Source organism: Chenopodium album, chromosome 2 (assembly GCF_948465745.1).
Source record: "Chenopodium album chromosome 2, dcCheAlbu1.1, whole genome shotgun sequence".
In the NCBI taxonomy this organism is placed as follows: domain Eukaryota; kingdom Viridiplantae; phylum Streptophyta; class Magnoliopsida; order Caryophyllales; family Amaranthaceae; genus Chenopodium; species Chenopodium album.
Window position 1 is genome coordinate 75,198,185 of NC_137835.1, and position 26,665 is coordinate 75,224,849.

A 26,665-nucleotide genomic window follows, 5' to 3' on the forward strand; every position below is an offset into this window, starting at 1 on the left:
GGTGATCAAGCAATAAATATAAATAATCAAGCAACATAATAAATAATCAACATCATGATAATAATCATCATAGATAAAATCAAAACAATAATAATCATAAATAAAATAATCATTATCCAAATAATAATATTAATATTCATAATCGTCATAAATTATAACAATTATAATCATTATCATGTTCATGTTAATATTAAAGCATAATAGTAGCAAGATCCTAGGCATGATACTTACAAGATTAATAACAAACCCTAGCATGTCACTAAGCAATAAAAATCAAATCTTTAGCCCTAACATGATACTAACAATCATAAGTATTAGGAAGAATATAGGAAGCATCGTACTTTTAATCATACTTGATATTAAAGTTACCCTAGACATGATACTAGGAATTAAAATAACAATCTAAGCATGATTTCTACATCATAATATCAATTAAACCATTAAAGTACTTACTTGGATGCCTCGTACCTCTTTCTAATAACAAAATACACGCGTTAGTAACTTCAAGGAAAATAATAAACAAAACAATTAAATTAAATAATTGAAAGAGAGATTTGGGATCAAACCCTCATAAATTAAAACCTTTCACGTCTAGGGCGAAGGCAACTTCGAATATGGCTAGGTGTTTCTAGATCTAATGAATGCGGAATTTTGTATTTGAGAAAAGGCTAGTTTAGAAAAAGAGAGAGAGAGAGAATAATCAAGAAAATATTGATGAGAGTTGGTTATTGAAAAAGGGGAGATATTACCTCTATTTATAGGAAAAAAGAGGGTAGAAGAATTAAGAAAAGAATCCAAATTCGAATCGAAATAAAACTCGTAGACAGCAGTTTTTGCGGATTTTGTTTTTATCATATCTTTTGATCCAGGAATCGGAATAAGATGAATAAGATGTCGTTGGAAAGATATTGAAGTCTACTTTCTAACCCAATTGGAATCAGATTAAAATATGTTGTAGAATAAAAGATATGAACGAAATAAAGAGACGGTATCAGTTTTGGATAGAGTTTGATATCTTATTCATATCTTTTCCGTTATAGCTCGAAATTATTATTATAATATATCATTGGAAAGATAATTTCAAGATCTATCCAACCATATAAAATTTGGATAAAAAATATGAGGCACGAAAATAATATCTGACTGTCTTTGAACATGTTTAAATCCGAATAGAATTAAGACTTTAAAAAAGGAAAGTTTTATAAAAAAGGAAAGTTTATATTTAAATCAAATTCCTTAATCTTATCTTTTCAAAAAAGGATAATTAAGATATTTTATAAACTTATAAAAGATTCTAATCAATCCTAATTAGTTTAGGAATAGGATTAAACCTTTGGACCCTCCTCATGATCATTGGGTCGTAGGTAAAATCCGGTTTTGGCCCAGTTTAGTATTTTGGCCATAACTTCCTCAATATTCATCGAAATTGGGCTTATAATATATCGTTGGAAAGGTTTTTTCAAGCCCCATCCAACTACACCATTATTGGACCAATATCATGGACCAACAAAACTGGATTGGTTGTTTTCTTAAAATAAAGTTTTCAAAAACAGGGAGAAGAGAAGAGAAATAAATAGCTTGGAGTATTATTTATGAACCACATATTTATTTATGGCATGATATAAAGCATGTTTAATTAAACTAAATGTTTAATTTGATTTGGAATATTGAAAAGGAATTTTTATTACGGTTCATATAATTTTTATTGATGTTATAAGCATGAGGAAGGAGCTATATAAGTGTCTATGTATACGAGGAATAAATTGTATGTTGGTGTCTTAGTGCACTTAAGGTGTTTTTAACAACGAGGGATAGGATTTGTGGCGCTTTATGCGTTTAAGGTGTCATTGGCACCGAGGTAGAATTAAAAAGGATTCAATATTAAATATTATGCGGTCGCTAATTATTCAAGAATTAAAATGGTATATTTGATTGATTGAATAATTATTGTTAATTGAATGATTATGGTTTGAGAGTCATCACCAAGTTTAATAATCTGTAAATAACGTAAAGTGAAAGAGATTACGCACCAAAGCTCTTGGAACGTATATACCTTGAGTATGAACATATGGGGGGAGTTATGTGACTTTATATTTGATCATAACTTCTACTGGAGTACAGGACAATGTACATTCCTTTTATTATTATTATGCGCATGAATTCCGCCACCTATGAGTGGTTTTTTGCTAACACGGTTAGCTCCCGTGTCAGTAACTTCAATTTATTTGGGGGAGGTTGAGTGGGAAACCCGTTCGATGCGTAGTCAATATTAAATAAATTGTGTAGTGTCTAGTGAGAACTTTTATTGAAGGATGTATGCTTGAAACACAAGTGCAACCAGGTAAGTTGCGTGTTAATAGGAAATTATATGTTAGTGTGTTAATTACGCTTATGTACTCAGCTTTGTTGATTGTGTGTTTTGTATGTTTGTTGGCCTTGTCTTTACCTTGGCCCTATGATGACCCATTTTTAATGGAGATTAGTGGGAGCAAGTAGAGATAAGCTTTTCAGATGATGAGGCATTTTCATGAATGGGCATAAGTAAAGAGCGAATCATGCTAGTTTCCATAAGTATAAGAATGTGTTATTGCTTTAATTATTTATGACTTTATTTATTTCATGTGCCTAACGAAAAGGATTTTGATTTTCGGTTTAGGTTAATAAGGGCCTACAATGGTTCCAAGTTGTAGGTTGATTTTATTTTTACTTCGTTTGACTTTGGTTTGACTTTACTTTCATTGGTTGACTTTTTAAGTTGACTTGTTTTGAATGGTTTTGAAATTAGTCTTCCGCTGTGTATCTTTGATAGTTGTCTTATCCGTTTTCACGGTGGCGGTAATGTCTTAGATATTCCTATTTAAGGTTTTAAACAGGGCAAAACAGGTATTTTAAAAGAAAGGAATTTCTAGGGTGTTACATTTGGAGTTGAGATCAACAAGATTATAATTAAGGGTTTATGGACACGTTCTCTTCAGCTTAACTTCAGTTAGCTCAGTTCAGAACAATTCAGTTCAATTCCATTCAATTCAGTTTAGTTCAGTAAATCTAAACAGACCTTAACCAACTAAACCATCTTCTTTTTATATAACTAGCTTCCTTCCTTAAAAAAATTAATCTAGCTTATTACTTATGCTTTCATTTTTTTTAAAAGAAATAAATAAATAGATGCTTTCATGATTACATACTTCACAAAATTGTAATGCATCATAATCTCAAAATTATTTTCAAAAAGGAAGAAAATAGAAAGTTATGTCTTTTTTTTTAACACGCACTCCCTTTGTATTTTATTACTAGCTTAATTTTTTCATACACGCAGTTTTAGATGAAATAGTAGAAAATAATAAAATATAAAGAAAGTGGCGGTGGTGGAAGAATAAAGAATGGTAGTTGGAAGGAGAGAGAATATGATAATAATATTAAAGTATAATAGTTAGGGGGTTTGTTATGAGAGAAAAAATTATTAAAATATTAAGAAATGTTTTCAAAATCAGAAATGAAGTAAGTAATAAAATACGACCGCAAAAGAAAAGTAGAACAAGTAATAAATTATAGGAAGTAATAATGATTACTTAATCAAGCTATTGGGTCAAGACCCAAATACTTTATCAACACGACGCCGCTCCCCCCCCCCCCCCCCCAACCCCAAACCCAAATGAGATTCTGTTGGATTTGAAGTGTGGATGGAGCATGAGCCTCACCATAGCCATTAGAACTTAATATTTCACTACATGAAAGGAATGGTGAATTGGAATGAGATTTTATTATGTCGAGCTAACTTTTGACACCATGTAAATAGAATGATACGACTCTCCTTAATACGGGAACCATGACACTATATATGTATAATAATTAATTAGGGTTCACACAAATACACAAGAATACTCTTGATATTACTCTAGTTATTTCTTTACTTCTTGGTATCATGGTATGTACATCGACTTGATGAATTTCCTACTATACATCAATTTTATTGTATACTAGGGGTTCCAAAGCGCGCGATGCGCGCGGTACAACTATCCCTTTGAGAAGAATTATTATTATTGATGTCCTTTATGTCCTATGCCGGTTTGTGTATAATATTTTATCAAAGTTATTTGCATATAAACGATAAATGTGTTAGATGTTGTGTAGTTGTGTAATTTTCTAAACTTTAGTTGAGCTACTTTAAAATAACGCCCACATAAAGCAACAACATTTCATTGTTTAGTGACTAATACTGTCATGTAATTAAACCATAACCCCCATCAAATATAGAAAATTCTAAACTTAATTAATCCATTCTCTATCTAATTTCTGATTAAGGCCCTGTTCACTTCACCTTAAAAAAATAATATTAAGTAAAAATAAGTTCAGTTCAGTAAAATTAATTTCAGTTCACTAAAAATAAGTTCAGTTCAGTAAAATTCAGTTTTTTTAAAAAAAAAATTATGATAGAAAATCAGCAAAAATAATTTTATTTCAGTTAAATTAATTTAGGTTCAGTAAAAATAATTTAAGTTCAGCATATATAATTTTATTTCAGTAAAAATAATTTCAATTCAACAAAAATAAGGTGAAGTGACTGTGGCCTAATTGATGGATTTTAAGAAAACTTGCAAAATTAATTACACATGGGATAAAAAGGTAAACAAGCATTTTGAAGGGTATAATGGTCCGTGCACTATTCATAAGAGCAATCTCCTACTTTTTATAAGGTAGGGAATTCTACAAAGGTCGTCCTTAAAATGACCATCACCATTCTTAAATTTGATTGGTTGATTTTTTTTCTTTTATTTTTATTACTTGGTCAAATATCTTTTTTTATTTTTAATTCTTTTTTTTCTAGAAAAATGATTTCCGATTTTTCAAAAGTCTATTTTTTACTTTCAAATTTATTTATTTATTAAATCCAGTTTTTAATAAAATCAAATTTTAAGATTAAATTAAAAAATTAAAATTAAAATATTGTTCTTCAACATTCTTCATTCATTGATAAAATTAACCATCAATCATGACCTTTATCTCTTACATTCACTCACGCATCGACGAAGAATGAACAAATGAGCTGATCTACACCATCTAAAAAAAATTTCTTTCAAAAATCAGGGTTCGTGCAAATTTGAGTTGTTTCTTAATCTTACAATAATACATTTTAATTGGACAATCTCGATCAATGGATGTGAAATCGGTGATTTTATGTATTCGAAAATCTTAAATTTTATTTTTAAGATGATACTACAAAGTAATAAAACATGATACTACAAAGTAATAAAACATATTAACATGATACTAGGAATCCACAAAATAATCCAAGCATGATTTCTATATCAAAATATCAACAAAACAATTAAAGTACTTACTTCGATGCCTCGTACCTCTTTCTAATAACAAAATACACGCGTTAGTAAATTCAAGGAAAAGAATAAACAAACAATTAAATTAAATAATTGAAATAGAGATTTGGGACCAAACCCTCAGAAATATCAAACCTTTCACGTCAGGGCGAAGGCAACTTCAAACTTGGCTAGGTGTTTCTAGAATTAATGATTGAGGAATTTTTAGAGAGGGAAGGTTTAGAAAAAGAAGAGAGAAAGCTTCTAGCTTTTAGAGGGAGAGAGAGAGAATTAGAGAATTCTGGGTGTTGATTGTAGATGTAGATGATTCGAAAACAGAGAGATACAACCCCTATTTGTAGGAAAAATAGCACGGGATCGAAGAAAATCATATTCACAATAAAATACCTTTTGTCTCAAACGACAAGAGTCAGCGCCAGGCGACGAGTTCGTCGCCAGGCGAAAAAGGCCAGCGCCATGCGACGAAGGTCAGCGCCTGGCGACGACTCTGTCGTCTCGCGCTGGTTCAAAAGTCAACGCGCTTTTACACGCATAATTACCTTTAAAACAGGTTGCAGGTAATTATGCATCCAAGCAGCTTTAAAATCAGATTTAATATATTTTATTCAAAATAAAACATCTTTAAAATATAATCATCAATCCTAATCTTATCATATAACTAATATATAAAGCTAAACTTTTAGTCAAGCGACGAGACAACGACACTTGGCGTTCCAACTTTTTACTAAGTGTCGTGCCACGTAGGATGGAGTTATATAGAATTCAATTTGTAGGATAAAAAAGTTAGTTTAGAATTTTATTTCGATCAAATTTGGATAGAATTTTAGGATGAAATTTTTAATTTAAAGTTTTATTTTTGATAAAGTACCAATATTTTTATCATGAATTTTTTTTTTTTTTTATAAAGTAAAAATTGAATTATAATTTTATTCAAAAAATAATTAGATTATAACTTATATAAGTTATTATATAAATTTATTTTTTGTATCATAATATTTTTCTGGAGCGAAGGAATTAGTTCAAAATGTACCACATCCATTGTTTATAATATATTCTAATCAATTAAAATAATATATTGCACAGTCTAATATAATTTTATTACTGTGTGTAGACCTGTAAATCAGGTCGGGTTACCAATATTATTATTATTATTAGTCATTACATGTCTACAAGTTTAAATTGTCACAAAAACACATCAATTCCTAACTAATTTTGTAACAATGATATGTTTTAAAATTTGACATATAGATTAAAAATATATCTTAAAATTCAATAAACAACCCGGGCATCGCACGGGCACAAAACTAGTTAGAATTAAAGAGAATCTTCTAGATATTCCTAGAAGACTAAAATAAATCCTAATCACTTTAGGAATAATAATTAATAGGCCCTCCTCTAAATCATTGGCCACATTAAAATCATTGCGCCTAATTTAATTTAATCCATAACTTCCTCATAATTCATCGGAATTGGGCTCATAATTAATATATCATTGGAAAGCTCTTTTCAAGCCCAATCCAACTACACTATTATTGGACCCTTATCATGGACCAAACCAAATTGGACTGACTATTTTTCATAAATAAGATAAGAAAAGAAATATTTTTGAAAACAGAAAGAGAAATATTTTAATAAAAACATCCTCATCTTTAGACTTTTCACACTTTCACTTCGTTCGATAATCAAATGACGTGAAAGGTATTCATCACTGGGTTTGGTTTTAGGGAGACACATTTGGGTGTCTACGAAATATATATATATATATATATATATATATATCTTCAATAAATGGAGTTCTTATAGTTAATTAATTATCATCATAAATTGTCTTCCATATATGTTGATACTATCCTAATAATGTGGTATAATGAAATATTTAGTGATCTTCAAAAACCAATAAGATTTAAGAACCTGAGAAAAAATAATACGGAGTAAAATAAAAATACAAAATATGTATTGTACTTGGACAGTCCAAAATTCATGACATTACCATATACTCGTAGCTTGCTTTCCATAAAATATACGGAACACATCTTGGCAAATGGTTCATGGTGAAATCACATTAAATTGATCTTAGGCCCAAGTATTTATTGCAATGATGATTAGGAGATAAGGGTATGAAATCCACACTTATAAATACTAGTCGTTGGAGCACGCGCGCTCCCTCGACGACAAGATAAGTATGATTCGTGAAATTGTTCCTTTTTTGAGGTCTTCGTGATATGGTTTAGGTTGCGTAATTATAGAGGCGTTTTAATTTATAAGTTGTTAGAAGGGGTAGTGATAAAGCTTATAAGATAAGTAAAATTCGTAGTTGTGTTCGGTTATTGTAATATTCGTGGTTGTATTCGGGTTTTGTAATAGCAAGGATACAAGAATTTGTAAGTACTAACAAGGATTAGTGATAAAGTTTCTATGGAGATATATGTATGGAAAAACAATTGTTATAAGTGAAGTTATCAAAAATTTGTTAGAATTAATGATTTTTCAAAAAGTATACTATTGTTTTAGATATTATTTCACGACATAATATGGTTTCTTATTGAGTACCTAAATAATTTTCGAAGATATTTATTTTAAAATGATTGTGATAATAAGGATTAGTAATAAGGAAATGCAATATTAGAGGCTAAAGTTATGTAAAATGGATTAAATGTAAAATATATAAAAGAATTGTATATCTATTTGTTAGACTATTTAAAGTAGAAAATTTTCGAGTGGTTCTTCTATTGAAAATTATAATTTTTAGAGTTTGTAACTGATACGGAGTGTATAAAATGAATGAGAAATATCAAATGTGTATGTATTAAAGTTAATTTGCTGATTAAATTAAATTATGTACGATTTTTAGGTGATACGGTTGGAGGGAATAACTTTACTTTTTAGCACGCGCTACGTGCCTCCCCCCCCCCCCCCCCCCTCGACGGTAAGATATGTAAGATTCATGCTTTAATCGTGTTTCGTAGTTTGGAGTGGTATTAACATAATGATTAGGGGATCTTATTTGTATGATAGTCACTAACTTTTTTTTTAATGTTCCTTTTTTCTCCTTCCTATCCACTGTTGTATAATTTGAGCGATTTGGTAAGCCTCCCTCTCTCTCTTTCTTTCCCGACTCATCTCACTTTTTATCCCTCTCTCTATGCCCCTCTTTCTCTTAATTGATTTATTTCTTTCTCTTTTGACCCTTATCTCTCTCTCTCTTTGTCTCCCTATCCCTTTACTCCTGGCTCATCTGTCTCTCTTTCTCTATATGGACCCTTCTCTCTCTCTCTCTCTCTCTCTCTCTCTCTCTCTCTCTCTCTCTCTCTATCTCCTCCCACTCCCTCCCTCTTTTCCCCCCTCTCTCCTCCTACTCCTTCCCTTTTTTCCTCTCTCTCTCTCCTCCTTCCACTTCATCTATCATAACTATGGTTATATCAACATTTACCAAAAAAAAAATATTTACTTGTGAATGCAACACGATTTTACTATAAGGGTAAACGTTTTATTTTAAAAATGCTACAAATTAGCTAACATTTCCATTATTGTCACAAAACCACATTTGTTAACGAATAACATTGAATGTTTAATAAGCAAAAAGAGCTTAAACAAACTTAGAATACTACTAATGGTGAATAAACAAATGTCACTATTTCTAACATTTGAGTCAAAATTGAAAAATCTATGTGAACAAAGTTTTACAACAATATCTCATTTCTCTAACATAAGACTATATACTTGTTAATAAAACCAATATTACATTTAAGGGTTTAAAGATCTGATAAAAAAGCCGACACAATCAAGTATTTATGTCAAACTATCTCCGTCGCGCTGTGTCATTGCCTCTTGCACTCTTCTTTGCCTAATGGCTCCCAACAAACTGCCAATAAACACAAAAAAATAAAAATTGCACCATGATACAAAGAAATTAGAATAGTAACACAATACGAGCAAAGCCTTCAAAATCAAATATTTTTTATTTAAAATTTCAATTAGTACTTACCTCACACCTCAGCTATGGATCATGTTGTTGTTCTAAAAACTAAAGTCTAATAATATTAGTTTCGGATACTAAGGCAGTATTCCTAGAAAAGATATTACTATAATTAACCCAACTCATTTAATTGTATGAACATCTAATAACCCTATAATTTAGTAATCATGATGACATGGTTAATAAATTATTAGTTTCCTGCTTCTAAAAAAGGGCTAGCATAGATAGGAAAGAACAAATAGTAAATACCATATAAATCTACCAGAAAACACCTCATTAATTGTTTTAGGCCAAATTGAGTGCTAAATAACGCAAAGTGCACCTTTCTTTCCATGTCCAGAACAACAAACCTGCACAAAAAACATTATTATAATAAGTAGTAAATAACAATTGGCAAGGGAAATCTTCTCAAAGAATAACATTAGACATAAATCCAACTTTTCCATCAAAACTGAAAGGACTATTCACCAGAGCTTCTGATCTTATTACCTCCACCCCCTCCACCACCACCCCCCCCCCCCCTTAAAAAAAAAGTGAGATTTATTCGATAGCCCTTATTTCAAAATCAACCAAGGACATCAGAGTTGACCATTTCATAGTTACTCTTAGCCATTCATGTGGCATTTGGTTTGCATTGATCCTTAAACCATATGAGAAAGACTTCAGGGGACCAATATTTTATGAATGAATCTCTAATTGCAAAAGCAAAAAATTTTTGCAAAAAAAAAAAATCAAGTGAAGTAAAATCAAATAAGAACAAACAAGGTCAACAAACGTGCGTATAATGATAAAACTCCAATGAACAAAAAAAAAAGAACAAATTGGATAAAAAAAAAATTCTATTATGAACTAATGGAATATAATCAGAACCATCCCAAAAATATGAATTAATTATGCTTGGTTACCAATGTCAACTCACACCTTGGTCATTCATGATTGGCTCTTACCTAATCAAGGCACTAAACCACAATTATGGTTGTCATTTTTTTTCTTTAATTTGTAAGAGTATTTTCCCTTTTTTTTTTTTCCCCAAAGAACAACTAAACATACGACTATACAAGTACTCAGTCCAATGCATTCCTTTCACCATCTGATATGAACTATATTAACTCACCAAAATAGTGGCAAAATGTAAAAGAAAAGGTTCAGTTACGTTGTAAAACTCACCAAACTGCATCAAAACAAAGCTCAATAACATTAAAGGTTACCAAAAATGGAGAGAAAAAGATGGCAAAAAAACCTGTGAGGTCGCTAGTGATAAGAATAAGAGAAGGGTTGATGACTGGAAAGATAAGGGCTCACCAATTCTTGAAATTAAGAGCTCTGTTTGGGTGGTGAATAATGAAATGAAGATAAGAGAGTTGTATCCTAACTTAGTTTTCAGCCAAAAAAAAAAAAACAGTAAAACTAAATTAAACTCAGATGCAATTTTCCTTTTTTTTTTTTTAGAAAAAGACCTAGAAAATACAGTTGCGAAAGAAACAGAAATTAACAAAATTTAATCAGTAAACAGTCAAATAAAAGGAAAAATCTAATCAAAGAGCTGAATATTGAAACAATTAGAACACGAGAGTGAAAAAGAGAGAATTAAGCCTAGATTTCGGAGAATCATCAAATTACATATCAAGCTTCTTCAATGGAGATGAAAGTCCAGGAGTTGCTTCAGTGGAGGGTTGGAGAAAGCTCAGAATAGAAAAGCACAAAACAAATCAACTTCCCTGCATATTTTTACAAGTAGATTCAACAAAAGAACACAAACAAACAAAATTCCAAACCGAATTCAACAATAAAGGTGCAATTAAACCTAATTTAAGCATCACCCAAAATTCTTGAAAAACAAAATACTTCATCAATGTGTAATATAACCACTCAAAACTCTCACCAATTCACTTGCCAAATAAAAATAGTTCAAATTTCACAAAAAATCGCCTAACTTCAACTGATCTTGTTTCTCAATCAATCAAAGTAAACTTTCATCAATTCCACAAAACACAAACAAACATTAACAGAAAAATTTTCTAGAAATTAAATATTTTTTTTTTAAAAAAAAGATCGAACATCCAATAATACCCGAGTTTCTTCACCTCAATCCTAGCATGTATTCAAGCTGTTTAGCTAGTTCTGAGTTCTGCATAATGGTGAAAGCAGATAAAAGGAATTTAATGTTGCAACTAAATGTCAAATTTCGCAATAGAAAATAAACACACACACACACACACACACACACACACACACACACACACACACACACACACACACGGCGCACGGCGCACGGCGCACGGACGGACGGACGGACGCACACACGGACGGACGCACACACACACACACACACACACACACACACACACACACACACACACACACACACACACACACACACATATATATATATATACAGCGGTAGCCAATTTGGTAATTAAGTACAAAACAATGAATCTAAGTCTAATTAACAAAAGAACACTCCTACTCTTTGCCCCTTTGTTCAGTAAAATAAGTCAGCTTTATTATCAAGTTGCCACAACAAGAAATACATAGCTGCTGCAACAGAATATGAGATGCATCACAATCTTTTAACAAATGAATCAAGGGAAGAACAAAGAACATAAGTCTCTAACAGAAGCAAAAGTATGCAGGTGATTTTGTAAGTGTGTATGTTCACGGTCCACCTAGCATAGTAGTGCGCTAGTAACTAAGCCTAATAAGTCTTACACACCAATGTACAGGAGAGAGAAATAAATTGACCTTTGCAACCTCCGATTTGTGGAGCTGATATATATATGTCTGGAAAAAGAAAAGAGAGACTATCAAACATAAATTTTATTGTAAATATAGTAAAACTTACTATTAATCTCTGAGCCTCAGAAAGCTCCTCCTTAGATATTTGAATTCTCTTTGATATTATTAGTCAGCTTCTTCTGTAAATGATCAACGTCCTATATATTCTAAGCCAACGGTCCTAATATTCCAATAAACGTGCAATGTTGTAATATTACTCAGTTTAAACCTCACATTCCAGCATACAACATATTATTTTAAGATAAAATCACCCAGTAGCTTTATTCAGCAAACACAAATAAAAACCCAGTAATGAGTGGTGTGCGATCCAGAAATGCACGCAAAAAATCTAATAAAGTGGCAATGATATAATCAATAAAAGGTTCACATTTAACAAATAAAGGTGAAAGTAGCAACAAGAATTGGAAATGAACAATCCAAAATCTAGGAAATGAGAAATATATGTATACCTTAAAGATCTCAAAAGGGGAAAATTGCAAGAGGAAGATGAGCAATAATAGGAGGCGGAGGTGCCGTCATCATCAATAAATCAAACAAAGAAAATCCCGAATAATTAACTTTGTAAAATTGAATTGAAACCTGGAAATTGAACATTGATGAAAGAGCAAGTCCAGAAGAAATAAGAATACACCCTAATTTGTTCAAATTCCAAACAAGCCTGATGACTATTTACAAATCCAAGTAGAATAAGAACCTAATTAGATTAACGATGAAATGCTAGACGGAGAAATGATTTTCGATGATTACAAACAAACATCTAAATTAAAGAGTTTGAGCAAAAACCCAGGAAAAAAATTTTGAAGACTAATTTCCCAGAAATGAGCAATTTTTTCATCTTTCTTTCAACCACATCAAATAGAAGGAGAGAAAATATCTTACAAGTTTATGAGCTTCATTAAATTAATGCCAAAAACTTCGCCATCACCATAACCTCCGCCACCGTTTATCGCATTTTCTCTCCTCTTAATAGTTTCATCACCAGTCCTTCATCAAAAAATAGTTCGATTTTTCAATCGAAATTCAAAAAATTAATTAAGAAGCTTTACCAAAAAAACATAGCACAAAAAAGGATTAGTGGGCTTCTATTAAAATTAAGGCTATACCCCAGATTGTCAAACTGACATTAGATGCTTATAAAAAGGATAAAGATCTTACCTCAAGAAGCTGCTTTAATGGAGGAAATGTAACCTTTGATCATCTTCCACAATCGTAACCTTAGTAACCGCATCGCCAAAACCAAAAACGTTGAGAAGAATCGAAGCCCAATCATCCCTTTGATTGGTGGTTTTGAGCTCACCGCCATCGTTTCTGAAGGTGTTAAACTTTTCTCTCTCTAGGTTTCTCTCTCCTTGTTTCCCCTACAAAGCACCTCACCTTTTTTTCCCCGAGGAGATGATATGAGAGAGACAACAAAGGAAGTCGGTGGGACTGTGGAAGAGCAACAGTCATCAACCAATTAGGAATAGGAGCAAAATTGGCAATTCATTAATGTTGGGGGCAAGGCTGTAATAGCACCACATATTACTATTCATAAGCTACAGTATCAAGTTTGCATTTTTATAAAGGTTAAGGATAGAACATCTTTTTTTTTTAAAGCATAAATATAGAATATCTATTTAGATCACTTACAGCAGAGGAAAATTTCTCCTCTAGATATTTTTTCCCCCAAAAAAGTACCCTACCAACTAAATTTCTCAAAAAAAGTTCTAGAAAAATTGGGAATTTTTTTCTCTTGGAGAATAATTTCTCAACTTTCGTTCTTGCTGCTATGGGTTGACTATTGATGGGGTAAGGCGCAAGTTTTGGTCTTTTTTTTTTTTATTAATTTCGTGTGGGGCCCACCAAAAAAATAAATATACAAAATTATTCAACGGCAAAATTGCAAAGGTTGTAGTGAGATTAAATGTTAGCCAATGATCTTCTTACAATGTCATTTTTTTTTTGGAAGAGCTTTATTTTAACAGTAAAAATGTTAACATTTTAGTGTAAAACGACTATTTTGTATACAAAAATTATTAAAAAAAAAAATTACCGACAGGAAAAAAATTCTCTATAAGTAGACATCCATTTTTCCATATTTTGATACAGATGAGAATATCGTTTTCCACTCTTTAGATTACTTAACTGTATCATTCAAGTGTTTAATCAAATTTTATCCCCTAAATTTTTTGTGTTATTTTGTTCCCTTTTTTAAAGTAAAAATGGATCCTAATAATCTCAATCGTTCACAAAATGTGAACGACTTTGATCCTTCATCACTTATGAATCATCTACAATTTTCTCAGTTTTTTCAAAAGTATGGAGGGAATTTTTCCAAATTTTCTATATTCCTCCACAACAACCACCTCTAGAAGAAACAACTCCACTAACTCACCAAAATTTCAACCAATCTCCACAAGTCTATAAAGGAAGTAATAGTCTATTCATTAGCGATGAAAAAGAAACTGTTCCAGAGACACCACAGTATCCCCAAGAGCAAAATAAGCCGATTCCAGTTGTAACAAACACCCATGATTGGTCTGGTAAAGAAAAAGCTCTAATTGAGGCTTACTTCAACAATTACACAAACACAATTATTGGCAAAGATAGAAAATTTGTTGACTTTTGGAGAAATATACATCTAGAATATCATGCGGCTCATCTATCTCGACCACATGAGATTCCAAAGAGGAACAAGAACATGTTGGAGACTCATTGGAGGAGGATGATTGTCGACCTACTCATCTAGGCAAGTGTTATGGAAGAAGCTGGTAAATTAATGGGAAGTGGGTACAATGATAGTGATGTGGTAAAAATTTGCCCATGAATTGTTTCGAAAAATTCACCAAGGAATTTTAAATTTGAATATGTGTGGGGAAAGGTGAATGGATATCCAAAGTGAAGAAAGTTCATGAGTTGGGGTCTGAATATAAGGAAGAAAGGAAGAAAGTTGATGCTGACACAAAGCGGAAAAAGAAGTTGAAGAAAGCAACGGTAGTGTAAAAGAACTAGAGACGATACTACTAGTTGCTTTGTATCTAGGGGTATAAGTCGCCCTGATGGTGTTAACTGTTAAGGAAGACAAGGCCAGAAGAAAAGGCAAAGGGGTAGCATCAGAAGATTTGATTGTTGTTGGTGAACAAATGAAAGTTTACAATGATAAATGCAATGTTGAGGTTACCCTTAAACAAAAGAAACTTGATTTTGATATGCAAAAGGAAATGAGGGAGCAAAGACAACTAGAGTTGGAGGAGAAAAATCTCCAAATGCAACAAGAGAAGATGGAGGCATATAAACTAAATCGAAAATTCGATACATTGCAAGTGTTGTTGGCTAAGACATCGCTTAACAAAATGGAAGAGAGGTTTAAGTAGAAATTACTCGAGGAACTGTACAATGTGGTGATGTTTTTTATGGTATTGGGTAATCTTATTTCCTTAGTATTTTGGCTTGGATTGTGTAGTGTTGTTTTTTTTATGGTACCACGTAATTTTATTTATGACATTTGTGTTGTCTTGTTTCTGATATTATGTAGTCTTAATTATGACATTATGTAGTCTTATTTATGACATTGTGTAATCTTTATGGTACTCTGTAAATCTGTAATTCATGTTTTATGGCATTGTCTAGTCTTTATGAAAATGTAAAGTCATTTTCACAATGAAATGTGTGCCTCTAAATAGTCACATCTATGTCATTTGTCATTGTGTAGTCATAATAACCCTAACATTGAAAATTTCTATGTCAACTTTCTGAACATATTATATGAACAAATGTGCCTCATTCATTATATATAAAAACCATGTGAATGGTTTGCAATACAAATTCAAAACATCATCCACAGAAATTTACTAAAATTAACACAAATGTTGTTTCAAAAAAGCTCTTCAATCTCAAGTTCTTCATTTGATAATAATGAAGAATTTCACCAAGTTATTGACAACCTTGTCAATAATCACTTACCATCTAAATTTTACCCAACACCTCCACTCAAAATCAACGCAATAATACAAATGCTCATGTTCTGGTTCAAATGGATAGAAATCATGAACAAGGGCATAGCCAATTGTTCAAAAACTACTTTGCGGATCCTCCAGTATATAATGAGAGTCAGTTTTGCTGGAAGTTTCAGATGAAACGACCTATGTTTTGTAAGATCGTGAATAAGATTGTGGGAAATGATGAGTTTTTCCAAGAAAGGCGAAATGCATTTGGGAAGTTGGGGTTGTCTGGACTCCAAAAATGCACGACAGCGATGTGGCTCTTGACGCAGTTGACGAGTATCTACGTATGGGTCAAACAACTGCACGAAAACGCCTATAAAATTTCTGTGATGGGGTAATTAAGGAATTTGAAGCTGAATATTTACGAGGCCTGACGGACGAAGACCTATAAAAGATCCTTTATAGAAATGACCAACGAGGTTTTTCCAGGGATGATTGGCAGTATTGATTGTAAGCATTGGAAGTGGAAGAATTGTCCAAATGCATGGAAAGGTCAATATTGCAAACGAAATAATAACACAACTCTCATTTTAGAAGCAGTTGCAAATGAAGATCTATGGATATGGCATTCTTTTTTCGGTATTCCGGGTTCTTGTAATGATCTTAATGTAATTTACCGTTCACCAGTTTTATTGATGTTTTGCAATATTGAGCACCTCCGGTGAAGTTTAATGTCAATGCCATAAATACAACATGGCTTACTACCTAGTTGATGGTATTTATCCGAGTTGGGCTACTTTTGTGCAAGGATTTACCAATCCTCAAACTCATAAGCATATGCGTTTGGCTGAACGACAAGCTGATGTATGTAAAGATGATGAACGTGCATTTAGTGTCCTACAAGCGAGGTTTGCAATTGTACGACAACCAGCTGTTGCTTGCGATGAAGATGTGTTAGTTGACGTTATGAAGGCTTTTATAATAATTCATAACATGATAGTAGAGGATGATGAACGAGATACTTATAAGAATGCTGAAGTAACAAGAAGATATTACGAAACAGATCGCCTAATGTCGCGTTTAGGAGGTGAAGCTAGTACAAGCGGTACCATCAATAATGATGAGAAATTTCAGTTTCAAACAAGACGACCTATCGACATTAATAAATACTTGGAGATAAGGGACGTTATGCATAATAGACGAACTCATGAATTCTTGAAAGATGACTTGATAGAGCACATTTGGGAAATGTTTGGTGAAAATAATCCTTAAAATCTAATGATGCTTTAATCATCATGTATCATAATCATATTTCACTTTTTATTAATGTAATGCATTTCTAATTTAATTAATTGTGTCTTACAATAATCATTACTATTTAATTAGTTCGTAATTAATTAAAGTCACAATTTTAATTAATTACAATTTAATTATCGTCAAGTTTATGGGTAGGAAATATTATGGATAGTAATAATTAATATAAAAATTGAAAATAAGTAAGAGAGAGAATATAGTGGGCCGGGGTATAGTAAATATTAAGAAAGAGAGTGGTGAGGGAATTTTTTTGGTTTGTTGTTGGTGAGATGAAAAAAATTCTTTTTTTCCTTTAAAAATCTAATGTTAGTGATATGGAGAAGAGGGAATTTTTTTTTCTCTAATGATAGTGCTATTAGGCTTTGTTTATTTTGATTGCAAATATTTTTACAAAATATCAATTTTTAAATAAAACCATTTTCATGGAAAATATGATTTTAAAAAGGGCTTTACTTTATTTTATTAATTAAACGAAAACTTATGTGATAAAAATGGAAGAAAATGGAAGGTGAAGGGAAGCAGAGAGAAATAGAGAAGTGGGGAAGCGTGAAGAGGAATATGTGGCATATATTACGTACAAAAGGATAACGAGTTTCCTTTGATCGCTTAAAATTATACGGAGTATTAACTTCCTACCAAGCCAGTGTAAAATTGTTTCCTATCCTAGGTTTATCACAACAAAGAAAGGAAAATGGAAAAATGAACCAAAATATTTGTCTCTCTTAAGTAATTCAAAAACTTCATTGATGATTGGCAATAGTTAACATGATTTTAACATAAATATAATACTGCTAGTTTGAAATTGAAAACCTTGATCAAAGCTTCCTTATAAGAGTAGGCGAGTAGCAAATAGTTTCAATGTTATGTAATTGTACTTTGTTGAAAAGCCGACCAACAAAACCTTGTTTTTTTTTTCCTCTATAAAATTGCTTTGTTGTTCTTAAATAATTCTTATTTATGAACTACCTAATACATATGTATATTTTGATAGGCGGTCAAAAACCTAATAAAAATAAGTAGCTTAATCCGTAAATCAAGGGAAGGAATTTGAACATTCGTGATTAAGATTGAATGTCGCGTGTTCGAGGGTATACAAGTCTCGGTTGTATGTCAAACCAAACCTTGATAGTGAATGCTCGTTAATATCTTAAACTTCAAATCTCTCTAAATTTTATTGAAGATATAAATGACTTTAAATAAGTATTACAAATAAACTAGCTAAAAGATAAAAAAAAATGTCATATTAATATCAATCCTAGTTTTACTTTTAATGTTTGACTAGGATAAATAGGATTGGTGAACTCTCAAGAAGTTTTTAAAGTTGGTAACTATCATTAGTGTTTCAAATGAAATCTTTGTTTGAAGTCCATTTTAAAACCCGAATAGTAGTGATAAAAGCCTTTAAGGTAACCAACAAATTAAAGTCTTATCATTGACATGGTTATTTGCTAACATAACTTTTATACAAATGACCAAAAAAAAAAAAAAAAAAAAAAAAAACTCAATTCAAAAACGATTTAATTTCCTTAACTCTATCATAAAATAATTAAAAATCTTTAAAAAATTATACTTCGTAATAATTAATAACAAATCCAATTAATTTTTCCTCAAATTAAAAAAAAAAAAAAAAAAAGTCCAATTAATTACCCACTAACCATATCCATCAATAAACTCCCAAAATCAACCCCAAATCAAACCTAAGACTAAACTCAACACAAATCAAATCAACAATTCAAAGTAAAAAAAAAAAAAAAGTTTATCTTCCTTTTCTTGCCCCTTTTCTCTCTCCTAAATCTCAATACCCAAACTCTCTCCAATAATCACCAAAATTAAATTTTCCTTAAAAAAAAAAAAAAATTAAATAAAATTCACCTATAATAAAAATAAAACAAACCATCAAAAATTAAATAACCAATCCTCCCCTCCTAAAAAAAAAAGAAAAAGAAAAAACGAAAATGGAACCTCGACGAAACCCCCAAAATAGAGCAAGAATCGACCCAAAAATCCGCCAAGTTGGTTTCACATTCAATCCCACTACCCCAACCCTAAACCCTAATTCTTCCGCCACCGTCTCCACCGTCGTCGCCGCCGACGACTCCGCCCTTTCTCCGGTGATGATCCCTCCTCCGCCGATCCCCTCTGACACTTCCGCCGCCGCCGCCGCTGCCGTCGCCTCCACTTCTCTCCCTGTTCCTGTCCCCGCCCACTCCGCCGCCTCTTCCGCCGCCACTGTATCCGCCGCTCGCCGTGTTTACGACGATTCTCACTCTTACCTCGCCGCTTCTTCGCCTGAGTCAACTCAGCCTGATTTTTCCGACGACTGGGTTCCGAGTAGTTCTGGGAAGTATAGTATTGGTTTTGATATGTCTGGTGTTAATTCTCCTGTTGCTGATGAACAATCTGGTCATGATGCTGATTTGACTGTTATTCATCATGGTTAGTAATCTATTTTCATTATTTGTTGTAATTTTTTTTTGTTTATAATTTTGATTTGAGTTTTTTTTTTATGTTTTTTTTTTTGGGATTTTGAATTGATTTAAGGATTAATTTCTTGTTCTGTATACTTTTGAAATTATTGTGAACTTAAATGGTTAACCCGCTTATAACCAACTTGGAAAAAATCATTTTGTTGATGAATTGCAAAAAAAAAAAAAAAAAAAAAATCAAAATTGGATGATAGTGTAATGTGGGAAAATTACAAAGTGTATGATGATATTGTATTGTGGGAAAATTACAAATTATATGATGAATTTTTGTTATTTATATTTATTGGGCAAATGGTATAAATGCTTTTGGGCTGTCATATTCGAATTTATTTTTAAGATATGATAACATTTTCTGCAATCTGATGCTTTTCTGGGAGCAGAATTGGGGAATTTTATTATCTTGATTACAAGCGGTGTGTAGTTGCGTAGGCTTTTTATGTTTGATTCGTGATGATAAGAAGATTCTTGGGATAGTGTAAGCTTTTAATTTTTTAAATCTTGCTTTTCGTTTTCGGACTTTAGTCATTGTAAGAAGAGCTCCCTTGTACAAAGATTCAGTTCATGATCTGAGCTAAGTTGTTTCATTTCAACCATTGTGATCTCGCTCTGTGTTTTGGTAGCGGAATGGATCGAGTTGATGCGAAGTAATAAGCTTTCTGATTCTGATCCTTCCAACATATTTGCATTCATAATTTGCTGGTTGGCAACATCAATGTATTGAAATTGATTTGTATGTGAACTTTAAAAGCTGAAATTTGCTATGCATTAACAAAGCTTGTTTATTTTGAGTAGTAAAGGTGTAGATGTCAATATATGCATTTTGTGAGTTTGTTTTTATTCCTTTTCTTTTCCTTCCCACATTGCATTCATAGAATCATTTTACTTTTATATTAAATTGCCTTTAGTAAGTATCTCTTTTTATATTTGAACATGATCTATGTTGCAGTTTTTTTAATGAAACCAATGATGCAGAGAAGGGAGGAAATATATCAGAAGTACAAGTGTCTCACCATGAAGACAAAAAGGTGACCTCCAAACCGTTGAAGGATAAAACTAGCAAAGCTGAAAGGCGCGCTTTACAGGAGGCTCAGAGAGCTGCAAAATCTACTAAAAAAGGTTCAGACTTTTTCATTTATTTTTGTGCGTGTGTGTATGAGATTGGGGGGGGGGGGGGGGAGGGTTAGTCATTAGTTTGAACTTTTGTTTGATTGCTGTCAAATATTGCACTTAGTGCTTATAATTTTTGGAATATTTTTGGATACTTTCTTTTTAATACTGTGTATACATGGCCATTTAGCAAGACGTTGATTGATCTAAACAAGTGATGGGTATGATTATTGCAGCTGCGGCTTCTGGAGTCGCACCTCCTGTCACTGAAAAGCCAACCAAAGCATCTAAGCAGTATCCACAGAAAAAAGATGTTCCTTTGGCAACATCCTCAGTGTCAGTACCTGAAAGGAAAGGAGGTGATCGGCCAACGGAGAAAGACAAGAAGAAGGATGTTTACCATCCTCGGATGCAGTATGATGACAAGAGCAGAGTGGAAAAGGCTAAAAAGCGCTCTGTTATTGACAAACCTGAAGCTAGAAACAGAGTGGAGTTGTTTCAGCATTTGCCTCAGTATGAACGTGGAAATCAGCTCCGTGACCTCGAGTCAAAATTTTTCAATCTTGATTCAGTTCATCCTGCTGTGTACAAGGTACATTAACTTACCAGCTTTTTTTATCAATTTGATTTTTGTTTTTATCAGCATTAAAGATGGTAATTAAATAAAGTTCAAATGTCACTGGTAAAATCCACCACAGAATTATAGCTATGAGACAGTCAAGAATGCCTTAAGCTAGATACCTTCTTCTCCTATCTGATTGGCTTGTGAGTGAGCTGGCCTTGGTTTTTGTAAGTGGGTTTTATAGACTTTTGAAGGCTATTAAAAAATGTGTTTAAACAGAGATATCGTGAAGGAGATCATTAAGAAGCAATATTGAAATTAATTGATATTTTGTTTTAATGGTGCTGTGAATTGTGAAATTACCACTTGATTTACCAGTAAAACCCTAAAAGAAGAAAGAGAAGGAACAATTCTGAATGAATACTTTTACCTCCCTTCTCATTTTTACTGTTGGTCTGCTTACACTGATTTCTCACTCTATATCTAAATCATCATATTCATTGAGTGTCTGTAATCCACTTCTTGCGCAAGCCAATGCATAATTAAATTTTGGACGGCATCTAGATTCCTTCCTTATTTTGCCTTTCCAAGGCGCTTATCATGGGTGAAACAAATCCAAGGTTTAGAATGATTGGTTTGGTGCACAATTGGAAAAGGACCTACTATGGTAAACATCATCTTTATGGGCTTAGATTCAATGTCATTTTTTATCTGTTAATTTTTCAATAATCAATATATATAACTTATTAGGTTTTTTATGAGTTCAGCATTGGTATATCAAGTTCTCGGCTCATCAAAATTTAGTTATTACCTTTGAAGAATGTGACTAACAAGATGAGGACAGGTTAATTTTGAAGTCAAAATAAACATATATAAAAAAAAGAAAGATTCATAGATGTTATTAACCATTAGTTAAGATATCCAAATCTATTCCTTCTTGATTGAATGGAAAGGGTTGGGTTCATAACATCTTCACTGTCTAAAGTAATGATGAGTCGGAGAACACCATGCATCATTTTTTAAGTTTCCTAGTATTTTATTGTTTATTAAATATCATATGGAATTCACATTATGTAATAATCATATTAAATGTCATGCCCTTTCCAGATTTTTATTTATTTATTTATTTTTCATACGAACGCATAAGAACATTGATTTAGACTTATTGTTACTTGAGCTATCTGGTGGAGTATTTAGACTTGAACAGTTTTATAATTTTTTTAGAAAGAAATTGGTTTATCTGGCAACTCATTTTTTAAATCCAGAAGCCAAGTTACAAGACAACCAAGAGTTCCCTACTTTGTCAGTTGTTTTCCTACCTTAGCTAGCTAAATGGCAATGTGATTTAGAGTATTTTTCAATCTTAAGCCTTAGAGCTTAGAGAAAGAATAATTTAGTTGATCAAATTCAACCAAAATAGTTAAATACTTAAATATACTTGGTATTTGCTTTTGATGTCAGGTGGGTTTGCAATATTTGTCGGGCGATGTATCTGGAAGTAATGCACGATGTATTGCAATGCTCTATGCTTTTAAAGAAGCCATTGAAGACTACCATACCCCTGCAGACAAAATTCTAACCAGAGATCTAGCGACAAGGATCAGTAGCTACGTGTCATTTTTAAATGAATGCCGCCCCCTCTCTATCAGTATGGGTAATGCAATAAGATACGTAAAGGCCCGCATTGCAAAGTTGCCTTCAAATCTTACTGAGACGGATACAAAAGCTACATTATCTTCTGATATATATCGTTTTATTAATGAAAAAATCGTAATAGCAGACAAAGTAATTGTGCAACAGGCTGTCACAAAAGTTAGGGACGGTGATGTTCTTCTTACTTATGGTTGCTCTAGTGTTGTTGAAATGGTATTGGTATATGCCCATGAGCTTGGGAAAAAGTTCCGTGTTGTGATAGTTGATTCACGACCAAAGTTTGAAGGTCAAAGATTGCTTCGAAGACTAATTGCAAAAGGGTTGAGCTGTACATACACGCATATAAATGCAGTTTCTTATGTCATGCATGAAGTCACAAAAGTTTTCTTAGGTGCTGCTTCCATATTGTCTAATGGAATAGTTTATTCAAGAATTGGAACTGCATGTGTTTCTATGGTTGCTCATTCATTCCGTGTTCCTGTACTTATTTGCTGTGAAGCCTACAAGTTTCATGAGAGAGTCCTACTTGATTCCATATGTACTAATGAACTTGGTAATTAACTTTTCTCTCTTATCGAGTTGTGTCCATAGAGCTCCCAGATTTTTTATAATGATGAGTGTGTTCCTTGCAGGTGATCCTGACGTTATAGCTAAGGTATCCGGTAGAAAGGATCTAAATTATTTGGACGATTGGGTGAATAAGAAAAATTTGCAGCTCCTAAATTTATTGTGAGTATCATACTTCTATATTCCTTTCTTATTTTGGATAAAACATAAATAGTATTGTAATTTTTAGACCTAATGACATAAATGATGTCATTCACAGATATGATGCTACTCCCTCAGATTACATATCGTTGATTGTTACTGACTATGGCATGGTAAGCTGCTTCTTGTTGGTTGGTAAATTTTTGCTTTCAATACTATTGCCCCACACCTGTTTTGTTACTTATATTCATAATACTCTACCCTTCTTGAAAATTCATATATCTATCATTTTTATTGGTACAGCAATGTGAATCGTGCTGTATTGTTTAAGTTTTCCTTTTTATGTAACTTATATTCTTTATTATAGTTAGCTTACCTAGCTTTTATGGAACAACATGCTGTCTGTCAAGTAATCATCCTGCATCCTACTTTTTCCAGATTCTTAAACCAAGTAACTATGCCATATGTTACAAAATTAACAATTAAAGATTAAACCATTGTCATTTCTTGACCTTTGATGCAAATTTGTAAAATTGCAACCTTTGATACTCTACTTTTATTCTTCAATTTCTGATTACAGTATTTGTTTTATACAGATTCCACCTACGAGCGTGCCAGTAATTGTGCGTGAATATGGGAAAGAACACCTATTTTAATGTGCAGATATTGTGTTTAAATACTTGTTGATAACAAGGCTAACTACTGTAAAGGTGTTAGGTTTGAATCTCATATTTAATGTCATAAATTTGATCCCAGTATACAAGTGAAGGCTCATTTCATGTTACTAATGAACTGCACCAAGCAGTTTTGATCCAGCATTCTTTGACAGGAATCGTTGTCTATGTATTATTTTGAACATTGTTTAGAATGATTTAGCCAACTAGAATAATTAATCACAATTCAGTATGATGATTTTTTTTTTTTTTTTTTTTTAAAGTTTTACACTTATAGTAGGTGTGATATAAGGTGTAAGTCATATATATACGGAGTAGCTTAATCTCTTTTCAAGTTTGATTCCTTATTATTAATTACAAGTATTATTTTATCATGAATTCATAATAGTGCTTGATTGCTACACTCATTTGCTTTTTTATTTTAAATTTTTTTTTTTTAAAAAAAAATTGATCTCAAATTCTCAACTCACAGTTCCAGTGTTCCACATCAAACTAAAAAAAACAGCAGAAATTTACTATGGTATGTCTCTTAAAAAGTGGGCAACTATGCTCTCTTTATACTCCATATAAAATAAGGTATTTTTGTCTGATTTTGACACGGTTTGATCTAATTTGATGTTATGGATTGACTACAAATTTGATCTCTTTTAAGATTAAGGAAATTTTGACTTTTGCTACCTGTCAAACAGGTCGAATTCACTTTTGCTACCCATCAAAACTTTTATTTTATTTTACTACCTAACATATGCCCTTTTTTTAAATTTTTCTACCACTTAACGGATTCGTTAATAATTCTATTAAGTTTTTTTTTTAAAAAAATAATAATAATAATAATTATAAATTAAAAATAAAAAAACAAAAAAATAAACCACCCACCCCTGCCACCCCTCCCCTCAACTACCACCCCTTCCCTCCCCCCTGCCGGTGGCCGGTGCCCAGAGATTCGGCCGGCGCCGACGCGAACCCACCCCCCTCCCTTTCCCCCACCCCTACGCTGCCAACCGAACCCACCCCCCTTCCCTTTCCCCGTTCTCGCAACCAAATCAGCCACCACGCGTAGCTCCTCTCCAAATACCAGCCCACAATCGCAACCCCTGCAGCCACCTCCTCACTCAACCCACACAAAATCAATTCCCAACCACCGATACTCAAACCACCAATCGCTGCCACCCACATCAATTCCCGAAATTAGAGCAAATCGCAGATCCATCGAACCTCGTCTAGAAATCAATTAAAGTTTGCCGAAAAAAGTTGCGGTGTGGTGGTTTAGGGGTTAGGGTGGCCGAAAAGGTTAAGGCGGGTCGATTCGTTAGGGTTTGGAGCAAAATGTTGCAGAAGAGTGGTGGTAGTGGTGGTGGTTGCGGCGATTCGGATCTTTGATTGTGGTTTCGGTGTGGTGGCTAGGGTCAGGGCAACAGGGGAAAAGGGAGGGGGCTGGGTTGCGTTTGTGGGGGAAAAGGGGTGGGATGGGTTCGCCGGTCGCCGGTCGGGGTAGGGAGCTGGGTGGCTAACGGGAGGGGGCAAGGTTGGTTTCTTGGGTGGTTGATTTAATTTTGGTGGCTGATAGGGAGGCTTGTACGGTGGCAAAGGAGGGAGTGGTGGTCGGAAGGTGGTAACGGAATTATAAACGGATTCCGTTCAGTGGTAGCAAAATTTAAAAAAAGGGCATATGTTAGGTAGTAAAATAAAATAAAAGTTTTGATGGGTAGCAAAAGTGGATTCGACCTGTTTTGACAGGTAGCAAAAGTTAAAATTTCCTAAGATTAATGTATAAAAGTAAAAATAAAGTGGGATCTTGTTAAATTTGTTTCAAGTATTTAATTCCAATTCAAGATATTTAGTAAAGTTATAAATCTGATTTTTTTTTTTTTTTTTTTTTTTTTTTGAAGTATATAAATATGATGTTCTGATCTAATGTGAATGTTTTTAATTTGATTTCCCGAGTACAATGTACAACATATATACACTGAAGCAAGCAAATAAATATTCACATTAAATGACAGATAGATAAACTAGGGATTTGGAGAGAGAGGACATGAAGAGAAGAAAATGGAAGATTGCAAATCCTAACATAACATAAATACAGTTGTATAAGAATAATGAATAAATCTCTCTTTTATTTTGAGGCAGAGA

General features: G+C 32.6%; 2 protein-coding genes and 1 long non-coding RNA gene across 13 annotated transcripts; 2 read left to right on the forward strand and 1 right to left on the reverse strand.

The window, feature by feature from the left end:
• Positions 1-8,808: 8,808 nt before the first annotated feature.
• On the reverse strand, positions 8,809-13,563 carry LOC145600748 (uncharacterized). 10 transcript variants are annotated; one of them, XR_014104318.1, is made up of 6 exons: positions 13,261-13,559; positions 12,985-13,089; positions 12,052-12,090; positions 10,930-11,437; positions 9,559-9,659; positions 8,809-9,195 (listed from the first exon to the last, which is right to left on the reverse strand). It is a non-coding gene; the product is annotated as an uncharacterized LOC145600748 (long non-coding RNA). The 10 variants fall into 10 exon arrangements; XR_014104320.1 differs by having other exon boundaries at positions 8,810-9,195; positions 9,632-9,659; positions 13,261-13,554; XR_014104313.1 differs by lacking the exon at positions 8,809-9,195 and adding an exon at positions 12,555-12,684 and having other exon boundaries at positions 9,274-9,659; positions 13,261-13,563.
• A 3,218-nt stretch (positions 13,564-16,781) lies between these two features.
• Positions 16,782-17,300, forward strand: LOC145575648 (uncharacterized). Its single transcript, XM_081633479.1, has one exon. It carries the CDS (start codon positions 16,782-16,784, stop codon positions 17,298-17,300), a length of 519 nt encoding a protein of 172 aa, XP_081489605.1.
• Positions 17,301-19,148: 1,848 nt separating this feature from the next.
• LOC145600775 (uncharacterized) lies at positions 19,149-24,967 on the forward strand. Of its 2 annotated transcripts, none has more exons than XM_081656643.1 (7): positions 19,149-19,778; positions 20,801-20,944; positions 21,172-21,527; positions 22,959-23,703; positions 23,783-23,879; positions 23,977-24,031; positions 24,455-24,967. In XM_081656643.1, exons 1-7 carry the CDS (start codon positions 19,298-19,300, stop codon positions 24,512-24,514), a joined length of 1,938 nt encoding a protein of 645 aa, XP_081512769.1. In that variant the 5' UTR covers positions 19,149-19,297; the 3' UTR covers positions 24,515-24,967. The 2 variants fall into 2 exon arrangements, with proteins under 2 accessions (XP_081512769.1, XP_081512775.1); XM_081656649.1 differs by lacking the exon at positions 19,149-19,778 and adding an exon at positions 20,339-20,472 and having other exon boundaries at positions 20,775-20,944.
• Positions 24,968-26,665: the final 1,698 nt, after the last annotated feature.

Coding starts and splice junctions, on each gene's coding strand:
- LOC145575648 (XM_081633479.1), top strand. CDS start 16,782: ATGGCTTACTACCTAGTTGATGGTATTTATCCGAGTTGGGCTACTTTT.
- LOC145600775 (XM_081656643.1), top strand. CDS start 19,298: ATGGAACCTCGACGAAACCCCCAAAATAGAGCAAGAATCGACCCAAAA. Junction 19,779..20,800: donor TTTGACTGTTATTCATCATG/GTTAGTAATCTA, acceptor CCAATGATGCAG/AGAAGGGAGGAAATATATCA. Junction 23,704..23,782: donor CATATGTACTAATGAACTTG/GTAATTAACTTT, acceptor TGTTCCTTGCAG/GTGATCCTGACGTTATAGCT.